Source organism: Martes martes, assembly GCF_963455335.1.
Source record: "Martes martes genome assembly, chromosome: 2".
In the NCBI taxonomy this organism is placed as follows: domain Eukaryota; kingdom Metazoa; phylum Chordata; class Mammalia; order Carnivora; family Mustelidae; genus Martes; species Martes martes.
The window spans coordinates 23,606,978-23,620,898 of NC_137889.1; the positions used below are offsets into that span (position 1 = coordinate 23,606,978).

General features: G+C 40.3%; 1 protein-coding gene across 5 annotated transcripts in view; it reads right to left on the bottom strand.

Moving 5' to 3' along the window:
• Positions 1–13,921, bottom strand: part of MTUS1 (microtubule associated scaffold protein 1) — a gene marked incomplete at its 5' end in the record, with an annotated part of 168,740 nt that overhangs the window by 67,878 nt on the left and 86,941 nt on the right. For 3 of the 5 annotated variants that reach the window (XM_080796036.1, XM_080796035.1, XM_080796034.1), the window contains 2 exons: positions 211–249; positions 4,378–4,512. In XM_080796036.1, coding sequence (XP_080652162.1) covers positions 211–249; positions 4,378–4,512 — 174 coding nt within the window. Of the gene's footprint in view, positions 1–210; positions 250–4,377; positions 4,513–12,053; positions 12,244–13,921 lie in introns of those variants that run through there. The other 2 variants (XM_080796037.1, XM_080796040.1) reach the window with 2 other exon arrangements.

Genomic DNA, 13,921 nt, shown 5'->3' on the forward strand with positions numbered 1-13,921 from the left:
TCGGGTTGCTTGTTAATCATGCTGACCAAGTTTTAATCTATGCTGGTCCAAGTCATAAGCAGTTAAGTTTATGTCACAAACCTGAAATTCTGTTTTAAGCAAAACAGTGGAAAAAAAAATCACTGTAAATATATTCAAATACTTGCAATGGTAACATGACATTATAAAAAGATTCTTTTTTCTCCCTCCATATTTAAAGTTGTCACTTACCCACATTAAAAGCTGTAAACAGGTTTTTTCTTGAGGGACCTAAAAAATAAAAGAAATATTTGTAAAAAACACATTTTGAGTAAAATACCACCCAAAAAATAGCCATTTAAAAATATTTTCAAAACAAGAGTATTTTTTTTTTGGTAAGATTTTATTTATTTATTTGACAGAGAGAAACATAACCAGAGAGGGAACAGAAGCAGAGGGAGTGGGAGAGCGAGAAGCAGGCCTCCTGCCGAGCAGGGAGCCCGACGCAGGGCTCGATCCCAGGACCCCGGGATCATGACCCGAGCGGAAGGCAAAAAGCCCAACCGACTGAGCCACCCAGGTGCCCCAGAACAAGAGTATTTCCAAAAATAATCCATTATGTAAATTTTAGGTTCTAGACAAGAAATACCACTGAAATACAGTCACCTTTATCAAGTATATTTTAGGTATAAAATGATATTCCAAATAACATTAGGATGAGAGTTTAAGGGTGATGTGAATTCACGGTCACAAATTACACAGGACAGAAAAATGAGAGTATATTTGCAGTAAAGAACAGCTGGAGTGCAAATGTTAACAGGACTGAATTTACATGCGTATTACACAGTTTATGCTATTCCACTGCTGATGCAGCAAAAAAGGCAGGATATTTATGAAAGACAACTGCTAGCTGTGATTTCTAAAACTGCCAGGTATTAAATCCAATTCACTAGCTACTCAGCTAGGAAGGAAAAAATACAGAAGCTTCTTCTCCAAACTGACACAGTATGAAACACAACCAGGAGATCCTTCTGCAGTGTGCATGTGTATCAAATCACCAAACATACTACAATTTTGTCAGTTATACATTAAATAAGTATGACAAGAAATACAAGTAGTGGTAATACGTACAGAGCTACAAAGATAAGGCACTAGAAGAAAACTAGGAGTGCTTCTACTTGCCCAGAGACGGTCATTCTAAAGCATCATCTTCTGCAAATTACTAGTTAGAATGGTTGCCACATTCTATCTGTAGAATCTCAGAAACTACATTGTCTTAAAATATGTGGCCATTAGGGGCCCCTGGGTGGCTCAGTTGGTTAAGCGCCTGATTCTTGGTTTCTGCTCAGGTCATGATCTCACAGTTGTGAGATCCAGCCCTGGGTCAGGCTCCGAGTTCACAAGTCTGCTTGAGATTGTCTCTCCCTCAGCCCCTCCTGAAGCTCACTCACACTCCATCAAATCAATCAATCAATCAATCAAAACTTTTAAAACACGTGTGGCCAAGAAATAAAATAAAATGGAAAAAAAATGTGTGGCCACTATAAATGAAAATCATTCATTCCCACTCAAGTAAAACCTTTGTGATACAGGAATTTAAGAAACGAGTCAGAGGACCATACAGGAAGAGAGAAAAAAGTGAAACAAGATGAAACCAGAGAGGGAAACAAACCATAAGAGGCTCTTATTCATAAGAAAGAAACTGAGGGTTGCTGGAGGGGAGGAAGTTGGGGGGATGGGGTAACGGGGTAATGGACATTAAAGAGGGCCTGTGATATAATGTGCACAGGGTATTATATAAGACTAATGAATTGCTGACGTCTACTTCAGAAACTAATAATATATTCTATGTCAATTAATTGAGTTTAAATAAAGAAAAAAGTATAAAAAAACTTTGTGATACAAAAGCTTGCAAATTCAACAGCAAGACGTATTGGAAAACTGGAATTCCCTATTCCATAAAGTGATCAGTGGAATCATGAAGTTCCAATTCTCTGCAAGTTAATTAGCATCAGAGTTTGACATCCCTTTTCAGTTACTGGTGGATGTGCAGATGCTGGGGCTTTATCATCATCAATAAAAACGGCAGATTCAGGGTGCCTGGGTGGCTCATTCGTTAAACGTCTGCCTTCCACTCAGGTCATGATCCCAGCGTCCTGGGATCGAGCTCCGCATCAGGCTCCCTGCTCAGAGGGAAGCCTGCTTCTCCCTCTCCCGCTCCCCCTGCTTGTGTTCCCTCTCTCTGTGAGTCTCTCTCTGCCAAATAAATAAATAAAATCTGTTAAAAAAAAAAAACCAAAACAACCCCCCCCCCAACAGATTCACATACTGATGTCATTCCAGCAAGAATGTCATCCCAGCAATGGGTCACCTGATGCTTTAGAAACTTATTTAAGACCACGGACAGATAGGAACCTGCTGGCACACTGAAGAATCTTTTCGCCAATATTTATGCCTTTTTTCTCTTCAATAGTGTAGAAAGAGAAAGGGTTGATAAATATTCACTAGGTGATTAACCTCAAGTTACCACAGGGTTCTTTACATACATACACACAAATGTGGAGGAGGAGGAAGAGCCATGGACACTCTCACGCTTCCATGAGAGACTAACGTCTTTCTGGAGAAGTACTGAGTAACACGTTAACAATTAAAAAAAAAAAAATTCGTTCAGCTTAACCGGTAATTCCTCTTTCAAGGACACCCCATTAGAAGTCATCGGGATCTGAAGCAATGAATGTTCACACTCAAAAATGTTCGCTCACCTCAGTATGATGTGCCATGGTAAAAGTCAGAAAGAGTCCAGAAACGATGGAACTGGAAGACAGACTACAGCACAGCCTTTGCAAAGGAAGCCACTCTTGTGATCGCCACACAACAAGAGCAAGACCCAAGAGTGTGTACACCCCACGCCCTGAGAAAAGCGGAGGAAACACAACAGCCGCTCGCGGCTGATGGAACGAAGGAGGACCCTGTCTGGTTCTGTGTTTTCCCTGACATGCAGGCATGAGGGTGTGTGCCACTGTGGCTACTGCCACATTCTGTCACTGTTAAAAGTAGAGGAATTATCAAACCAAAAGGCTAGGGGCACCTGGGTGGCTCAATCAATGCGGCATCTGCCTTCGGCTCAGGTCATGATGCCAGGGTCCTGGGATCGAGTCCTGCATGGGGCTCCCTGCACAGTGGGGAGCCTGCTTCTCCCTCTCCCTCTGCCTGCTGCTCCCCCTGCTGGGCTCTCTCATTCTCTCTACAAATGGATAAATAAAATCTTCAAAAAAAAAAAAAATCAAAAGGCTAATTCTTACAGGCCAAAAAAAGGGGTTCTTAACTACAACTCAGGAGCATCACCTACTGACTTTGTATTTCCCTTGGACCCAAGGCAAAACTGAGTTGTGTGAAAGTCGAACGAGTGCTTGAAAATGGTGTCATCCAGGCAGACATTCCTCACTTACATTTGACAACATGTTATCTGTCCAGTTCTGAATACTTCTCTTACCTCCTTATCAGTTCACTCATACAAACCACAGCACTGTTTCCATTAAACTGTTTTCTAATTGAAATTGTCTATTAAGAATACATCTACAAGCTATTTTTATGACTAATAGAAATCAAGAAAATTCGTTATATTTTAACCTAGATATCGGGGGAAGGGAGATACGTATTTTTTATTTCCCCCCTGCCTGCCAAAATCATTAATTGTTTCTTACTCTATAACTAAGCAATTTCACTCTGTTAAAACTGAAACACTGGAAGATATTTTTCCTGTTATTGATAAGATGGTTGTATCCCAGAGTAACTACAGTAGCCGAGATCTACTAGTAGTGTAAATAAAATATTTCTCTTAAAAAAACTAACACCGCCTCTCACATGGGTCACACAGTCTACTTCAAGTTTCTCACTCATAAATGAAGCAGTCTTTCAATTCACTAAGCACGAATCCAACTTCTAATGTGCTTAAAATCCACTTCGGATTTGGGGATAAAGCTGCATGAAAACATTGCATACTAAGTACATACCCCATATTTTGTAAACTGAAAGTTCTTCTTCATAGCCATGGCAATTACGAAGTGAGTAACACAGAAAAGGAGAAGAAAAAGAACAGAAAAAAGTACATAGTTTGGACCAAAGGTGGGAATTAAATTATAGATTTCGATCTCATTGTTTTAGTTCACTATCTAAGAATCGTTTCATTTATTTATACCTTATACCTGTGTTTGCAGGTATCAAGTTTTAACCACAGAACCTATGGTCTCTAAGAAAATCTCCTTTGCTGCGAAAATGAAATATGTGTCTTTCTTCAGAGAGACTCTTGTAAATAACTGTTCAATGTGCTATGAACTTAGTTGCCAAAATTTAACTTTCTACAAGATAAGGACTTAAAAAGTCTTCTCTTTCTGCTTTTCTCTGCAATGAGGAACATACCTTTTGGAGGAGTTTTTAGTAAGTGTGCATGAGCTCTGGATACCAAAGGCTTCAAATATAAGGATCCTGAGGAACCGTTCTGAAATGCTGGTTTGGGCGGTTTTTCCTCATACTTGAGGACAGTGGCATTTCCAGCTGTAATAAGAAAGAGCACGTCTCATTTTACAGTGAAATACAGCATCAGTTGTCCACAACATATTCCTTCCTTCACGAATCAACAAGTACTCACTAAGCACCTCCAACATGCCAGCCATTACTGCACCTTGGAAATATGAAGACGGATAGTCTATAGCTCCCGTCCTCAGGGACACAAGGGAAATGCTACATCCAAAGTGACCATACAAAAAAACACAAAACAAAACAACAGAAAACAAAAAAAAACAAAACAAAACTCCCTTCCCCCACAAAAAACACACACAAAAAAACCAAGTGACCATACATCCTGGCAAAATCCAAGTTGATATATTTCATCCAGTTGAGCTTTCATCCCAAATAAAAGTTGGAAGATAAATTCCACGGCCATCCATGCCATGTAATAAGCCTGCCCAAGGTACAGCTACGAAGAGCATCGATCCCCAGGAGGACAAGGCCGATGTGTCAATCATCTAGTAAGAATAAACGCAGGCAGGCAGCTGTGCTACTAATGTGAGAACAAGAACGTGCAAATGCCTTGGTAGCTCCAAGGCTGAGATCTGGTTCTCTCCTCCCCTGCTCCAGCTGGGAGAACTCCATCATCCTCCCTGGAACCGAAATGCCTAAGTCCCAAAGCAGAAACATACAAGCAAATCCCACTTAAATCATGAAAACCACCTTTGACATGACACGTCAATCTTTCCTCTCTACTCACATGGGAATCCTCTTGGAAAGAAAAGAAAACACAAGTGGTTTCTAGGCCCTAAAAGAACGACTCAACTTTTGGAGAAACTGTGGTGGGTGTCAACTTTGTTTAGCCTGTGCTCTAAAATTCTGAGTCCATTACCGTTAACTAGGCCAAGGGCACTGCCACAGAAGTACACCTATACCATCTCCCAGGGCACATGTCAGGGTAAAAGTTAGTGGGAAAAATAAAGCAAACAAATACTACACTTAAGGTAAAATTGACCCATGAACCCCGGAGAGGGCCCCTGCCATTTTGCTCGTCTCTGATTTTGCCTCTGGTTCTTCGCTAGGACTCAAAAGACAAACTTAGCACATCGATGGACAGTGAGACTTCAGAATAAAGAACAAGCTTTAAAAAATAATAGTGATCATTTACACCTGGTTGATTCCTATCAGAACCACAGTCTGAAACCTTGGAGAAACAGAGCAAAGGCTGAAGTAGATGTCTTGATTACTCTTATTTCTGCTTTTGCCCAGTAATGACCAAAGCCCTTCAGTATCACAAAACTAAGTATCAAAACAAATAAAAACGAAGTATCTTTCAGTTGCTTAGGCAACCGTGTAGCCCGCATTCATACAGGTTTTTTCAAAATTGTGCATTTCTCTTGACTTTTACTGCTGGCCTCTCAGTGGATTATAAAGGGAAACCAAATCTTCTATAGAATAGTTAAGATTTGGGGCGGCTGGGTGGCTCAGTGGGTTAAGCCTCTGCCTTTGGTTCAGGTCATGATCTCAGGGTCCTGGGATCGAGCTCCGCATCAGGCACGTTGCTCATCAGGGAGCCTGACTCCCCGCCTCTCTCTCTCTGGCTGCCTCTCTGCCTACTTGTGATCTCTCTCTCTCTCTGTGTGTCAAATAAATTAATAAAATCTTTAAAAAAAGAATGGTTAAGATTTGTATTTTTACTTGGGGCAGGGAAAAGGGCAGAGGACAAGGAAAGGAACAGGGCTTGTTTCCTGCACTCCGAACTCCAAATAAGAATGCATTTTTCATGTTATATTTTCACCTATTTTTGATCCGTGATGAGATCCTAGGCAACAGTGTTCCTCTGCTATGGTACGGTTAAGTGGGCTTTGTGTCTACTTTAGGAATGTAACACCATTACTATCATTTATTTCAGTGTTTTGGGCAGGGGGAGTCTACATTTTAAAATCTCAGTAGTGTCAAAAACCTCAGAGTAAAGGTTTTGAAAAATAGTACCAACATGTAAAGATCAAAACAAACGGTTTCAAACCTCATTAAGTGGTATTTTTTTTTAAAATTAGCAACAATGACCTAAGGGGACAAAAAAAAAAATCAGTATTTCCTTAAAACACCATTCTAAATTCACCATTCTCTATAACTGAGTCATCTTTGAAAAAATACACTGTCCAGAAGCTTAGCTCCTAAGGATTTTTAACACTACTGTTTCACTTTTCCTAAGAGATTACCATGTTATACAATACTCAAGAGCATAAACCCAGCACTTAGTCCTTTTCTCTCCATATTCAAGAAAAAAAAGTTAAGTGGTTAAGTGGCTGCCTTCAGCTCAGGTCATGATCCCTGGACCCCAGGATCGAGCCCTATGGCGGACTCTTGCTCAGCAAGGAGCCTGCTTCTCCTCCCTCTGTGCTCCCTCTGCTTGTGCTCTGTCAAATAAATAAATGAAATCTTAAAAAAAAAAAAAAAAATGCCTGGAAAGTTTTCCGGTCCTTTTCTTCCCCCATAAAAGTTAATCTTTTTATCCATGTCCCCTTGCTAACTGTATAAACCACTAGCATTTTTTTTTATCACCATAGACTAACTGAGCCAGAGGAGAAATCTATGAGGTATGGTCCTTCACTACCTGGTTCCCAAGATTAATTTCCCTGCCACCAACCCAGATTGGATTTTTTACAAAATCCAGTGATGGTCAAATCATAGTTCTAAGCATCCAGTTATATTCTAATACTCAATGCATAATCATAAATTTCCTTATTACCAAACCTGCTTCCTTTCTTCACCTCACATTAGAAGAGGGTGAGATTCTATCTTATTTATAACTATGTTTTAAATTTAAGAACAGTAATTTTTCACTCAGTTATACTATCCTAACTCCTAAAACAGTGTTTATAGATGTTACAGTTAAACCTGTAAAGACATGCTGTTATTCTCCCCTGATCTATGTCAAGTCACCCTACAAGGAGCCATCTGTTCATTCTTCCTGTGCCCATATAACATTTCCCGTATGAGGTCAGATCAACAGAGTCTTCCCTCCCATGGAGAGGTTTCTGTCAATTTCCTACGCTTCTTTCCAATTCTCTTTCTCCAGAACCCAAAGACTTGGTCTTTCTGAAGGTGAAAATTATGGGGAGCTAATGTAAATGACAGTACTGAAATACCTCTACTATAAAATTCAACATAACCTTTTTAAGAATGGGTGGGAAAGGACTTCATGGGCTGAACAGAAGCCAACTTTTGCACAGCGTATCTATTAGGTTTTCATATAAAGTGGGTTTCAATTAGCATTTTCGCCTTTGCTAAATTAAAATTCCAAAAGGAAGTCAATGATGTTATTAAAGTCTTAACCATGTATTCTAACAACCGGGATTTTAGCCTTCCTGAAACTTTTTTTTTTAAATTCAGCAGTAGCAAATAAGTCACCTACTCAGATTCTGAGAAGCTGAACTGAGTTGAATTTATAAACCTAATATAAAATCGTATGATAGCGAATTCATTTGTACTTCTCATTTCTCAGCTTTAAAAACAAAGACCTTCAGTTTCCAAAGAACAGACTAAAGGGATTTTTCACTAAAGCACAAGACAAAATTCTCATGAGGCACAATACTCCTGTCCCTCCACTCTCCGTCACACCAGACCGGAGGTGTTGTCCTGGAAACCAACCGCCACTCTTTAGGCTCAGTGTAAACACCGGACCCAGATCTATCATCAACTTTGTAACATGGGAGGATCAAATCCATATACAAGGATAAAAATTTGAATTTGACCAAGTGCAATCAGTCTCTCTCTCTCTCTCTCTGATTATCTATTGACACACTTCCCACCTCCACTCCTTCCCAGTTCACCAATGGTGGGGACAATCTATGCTGAGCTGCACACACTTTTATGACTAACAGTTACACATCTTTCAATTCCCTAAATACTCTTTGTTGGGGCATTGCTTTCTAGTAAACCCCACTCGAAGGATGTCCTTCTCTATAAGGCAGGATATCCTGAAACTTTCTCCTGCTCATTTCAGTCCCTACCATGGCAGCTGTTTGGGTATCCTGATGGTATCTAAGTTTTCCCTTATCCAGAGATATTATATCCAAATGGTAAACTCTTTGGTGACAAAAGTTGCAATATAATAACTACCATAATTTCAAGCGGTGGAACAGAATCTATGATCTCTGAGTTCTGGTCCTGACTTGGCCACTGCATAGCTATGAACCCCTTCATCTCTCTATGTATAATGGGGGGGGTTTGAAAATCAAGTTTGGAAATGGTACATATGCTTTCCCAGGGCCCTCACTAAACAAATATGGTACTCAGGTTCCAAATATGGTGAGATATAGAAAATATATATTGGGTCTCTGCCCCCAGTTCCTAACACAGATCTCCTGAAATCCTAATTTCTTTGGTGACAGGAGTATCTTTTGTTATAAAAAGGTGATTCTGTGTGGGTTCCCAGATGGGAGGCGGTCACTGGAAAGACCAAGCCATGGTTAGAATCTTGGAATTTTCAGTTATACCCTCCATTTTCTCGAGAAGGGAAAAGGGCTAAAAATTAACTTAAGGATCCATCATGCCCTTTTATGGAAGCCTCCATAAAAATCTCCAGCTATGGAGACGGGAGAGCTTCTGAGTTGGTGCACACCTGCAGAGGGGATGCACCCTCTTCACCCTTCCTGCATACCTTGCCCTACGCATCAATTCCATCTAGATGGTCCTCTGTATCCTCAGTTATACCCTTTAATAAGAACTGGGCATTTATTAGTAAGTAAAGTAAATGTTTACTTCAGTTTTGTGCACTGCTCTAGCAAATTCATCATAACCAAGATAGGAGTTGTTGGAATCGCCCACCGAAGGCTGGTTGTGAGAAGTACAGTTGACAACCTGGACTCGTGACTGGCATCTGAAGGAGGTGGGGGCCAGCCCTGCAGGAGTGACCCCTTAACCTGTGGGATGGGCTGCCATCCCCAGTAGACAGTGTCAGGATTGAAGACCACCCAGCTGGTATCCCAAGGAATTGCTTGCTGGGGTAGAAACTGCCACACGTCTGGTGACCAGGGCAAAGTGTTTTGAGTGGGGTAGCAGTGTGAAAGTCAAGGAGACACAGAACGAAGGGACTGGCTTTTCCTGATATAGGAGGGAAGAACTGTAGGCTTTCCTATTATAAACCCACTGAAGCCACAACATCCTCAAAATTCTCCTCAGCACAGTCTACAAGGGCCATGATCCCTGAGCGACAGTTAGTCTGAAGAGTCAATAAGTGATATCCCACATGCGGTCACCCAGGTCCCAGCAGCTGTAACAACAATTTAAAACTGCCCCTATTCTGTTGTGATCCTTGGTTTTAGTAGCCTCGATTATGTCAGAATAACAGATTCTCTGGAATCCTTAGTTTCATTTCCCCATGGTCCAAGTATGACTCAAATGAAAGAGAGTAAGAGAGATAATGGAGTCTGAAGAGAATATGAAGAGATTCTCAGAGAAGCCTAGGCAGAAGAAATTATTTTCTTATTACAAGGGCTTCTCATTGTTTCAGACGTATTTGCAAACTAACATTTCATGCTACATTCTGGCATCTGACTAACAGTTATTTTTTGTTGTTGTTTATTGAGTTATGTACATACACAGAGCCAACATTCTGCTTATTTCTGGAATTTTTTTTGTCAGTCTATGTAACGCCACCCACTGTGCCAGATCATGTGCCCACCTGGCTTGAAGTCAAGTCGCTACTGAAGTCTACACTCCAAATTCCCAAAGCAGAGCTACTCAACAGTGTACGAACAAGAGTGTCTCTCTGTATCCCAGAAAACCATTGCAAAAATGAAAACAAAATTAACGCCAGTCTAGATAACAGTATTTTCTTATTTAGCCATCTATTTGGATATGCGTATTAAGCACATGATACAGGGCTAGAGTATGTCCACTGCCTCTCGTCCCCTTCCTCACCTATGGCAGACATCATTAGTCAAACACAAACTTTCCCTCTGAACCTGGAAGCAGCCTGAAAACTGTTCAACAATCCACTCTAGGTACTTCTGACCAACTGACCAGTGGAGGCAGGTGAGACAATACTCACTTGCCATCAGCCTGCAGATAAGTAAGACGAACCCTTCTACCAGCTTGATCACTTCAACAACCTGAACACCCACCTTCCAGACTCTTCCACACCATCTTACTGAAGTGAAGGAAATCGAAGTGGTAAGAAACGTTTTTGCTACAGGGATTTTTAGGGTGACAGTACTGCCCTCCCGTTCTTCAGGTGAGGATCCCGAGGCTGAGAGACTGGAAAATCGTCCATCTTCCCATGAGCTGGATGAGTCTGAGGTGAACGCCCTTTTCTATGTATGACACTGGCTGAGCCAGCGCTGGCCATGAAGGCAAAGGCAAAGCATACTCCATTTCTGTAGCTACCCTCCGATTCTCCTAAATTCCAGAAGAGTACAAACAGTGTTGGTGTGCACCTCCTGCATTTCCCCTTTCACCATCTGTCTCTAAAAACAAACAAACATTTTTGTGTGTGTGTGGCTAACTGGAAAGAAGAAAGCCTTGGATTTCACATTTAGTAAGGGGGCAAAATTATACACTCACTAAAGGCTTCCTTCTCACACATACACAATAGCCCTCAAACCTTCAACTCTGTTCAAGACCTACAATACATATTTTTACATAATGACCTTAAAAATTGGACTTTAGGGGAGTCTGGGAGAACTTAAGAATGTTTAAACTCTACACATGAGCGCATTTGACCTAGAAGCTACTGTGTAATGTTTTAGACTAATATCCAAAAGAAAATCACTATCTTAACTTCTAAATTTTCTACGCATACAAGAATACACAGAAAGAACCTGCTAAAACCTCCAAACAAGAAAAATGTATTGTCTTATATTTCTTAATTTAGTCATTGGTCTTTTAACTCGATAATGTGATTTCTATAGGATTCCAAAGTACCAAGAACCAGCTGCTAATTTTACAACAGCACTATGGACCTCAAAAGTTCTTAAATGATGCCACTAACAGTATCACATCACAAAGAAATGAGCAGCAAAGCGAGAACACATTCTTGAAAGGGGTTTAAATGCTTAACTCAGTCTGAATCAAAACGGTGATCAAAAGATTATTTTCTCACATGACCCGTCACTATCAGAAATAGGAAAAAAATCAGTTCAAAATGATTTTTTCATGTTTTAAGGTAATCTTTCAAAGTTACACATCCTCAATATATTTGAATATAATGAGCAGAATAATCAAAGAAGCGATATTTTAGTTCTAGGAACATATTTTTCTATCCTCATGCAAGTATGAGCTACCTACACAAAACTACAGCTTATTGAAGGAGAAATGAGACCAAATAGTCTTTAGTAATAAGGTAATTTCATGTACTCAGCACCTCAACAATGCTACTGAATTATATTAAATCTGAAAACACAGAAAACACAGAACAAATCTGATTCTATTCAGAACCATTCACAACTTAAACATAAACGTGCCAATATTACAATCAACAAATTACAAATTAACAAAATAAGAATCAAGAGATACTAAACCAATTTATTAAAATTTAAGCATGGTTACAAAGAGAAGAATCAAACCAGAAATTGTCAACCTACTTCTTTTCCCAGTAAGCGTGGCTAACAAAGGAACTATACAAAGGCTGTAGGATCCCAGGACCAGCAGTGTCAATAAGGTAGCATCATAGTGCTTCTCTGAACCAGCCGGTGGGGTGAGTGTAGAATTGATAAATATTTTTGAAGAAATATCCGTCTCTGTACAACTGCGAAATCCTCCTGGTACAGTCATTTAAAAAGATCCAAGCAATCTTAAGCAAGAAAAACTGCAGCCATGTTCACTCTCCTATCCCTCATGCTTGCTCTTAGTGAATTAGAATGGAGGGGGGGGCGGAATCTGTAAGCTCCAAGGCACTACACAAAACAGATTAAACCCGCTAGCAAATCAAACTAAGAAAAGACTCATTGATTTAAATGCTTAATCTGCAACAGGGACACCAGCGCTAGACAGGCTCTGTGGGTGTACGGTAAACTCCTTTGTTACAGGACAAAAAGGAACGGACAAAAGCATTTTACAACCTCCTTAGGAGAGTCTGACCCAGTCCTGAAACGGTGGCCAAGTCAACATGGCTGGCAACGGAAAAGGCTGGAGAGCGGCTCTCCAGAACGTGCCTGCTTCCAAGGGTCACACATTCCCTTGCTACCCGGCTCTCTGAGCGCCCGCTGGTGATTCTGCTTTGTCGGTTTGTTTTTAAAATTCACACCAACAGAGAAAGCTGCAAGGGAAATAACCTTAAAATAATACACGTGTGAATTCCCTTTTCCGATTCAGAGAGCACTCCTGGCTCCATGCAAACCTTTCCTATTTAGCCACAACTCCAAAAGTGAAACAATACGTGGATAATAAGCCTTTTTAGATTTAAGTAGCACATTTTAATAGTCCCAGAGTTCCAGGACACAGCTACTCCCTATCACAGGAGACAAGCTACCGCTGCTAAGGGACCTCGCGGAAATGTGCTCATTAATTCAGCCACTAGTTCAATGCCTTCTCCTCTACACATTCACATTCTCAATTCTGTCCCATGCTGCTGAGTGCCCTTGGGCCAGCAACAACCTCTCTGAGCCTCACTCCTTCACCTCATATATACAATCAAGGCAGTGGCAGAAGTTATTTGAGAAAGAAAAAAAAGAAAGAAAGAAGGAATGTCTGGCAACCTTACAACAACATTCCTGAGCGAAAAGGCCCCTGAGCCAAAAGGTTCAATAACTAGGACCCCACTTTGTTCTTGTTCCCACACAAGAAACAAACTGATCCCTCCTTAAAGCAGAGAGAACTGCCTTCCTCTCCGCCTCATGCTTAATATTTTATCTGGTATTCTAGTTACCCAGGTAAATATCTTCTGCAACTACCTTTCAGATAAGGACCATTTCTTTAACATCCCATATTCCTCTCAGCATCTATCATGGTGCCTATACACAGCAGACACTCCACAGCTGTTCAAATTAATAAATCTGTTAATTATTGTGTGAGGAAATTTGGAAAAGAAATAAACAAATAAATATTCAAATATGCCTTTCGAATGAAAAAGATAGCTCAATGAATTCACCCATTATACAGAAAACAGAATTTACCTTAACCGAAAACTTTAGAAATATTGAGTTTAAACTACTTAAAATTAGGCTTGAGGTTATACTAGTCAAATTCCCCTGACTCTAGCAAACAAATACAAGATTATAAAAAATACAGTCTTTTATAAAGCAAATCACATCGAAGTTCTATTCTGATGTCCAGCTGGGTTCCAACAGCCCTCAAACTGCTTCCCTTCCTAAAACAAACCAAAACCCACCATTGTTTCAAATGATACACTTTAGAATTCTCCATGCAACAAAATACTGGGTACCCTCAACACATAAATATTTCAGCATTTCACAGCATGTTCATCAAAAGAGAACATCATTTGAAGAATTTC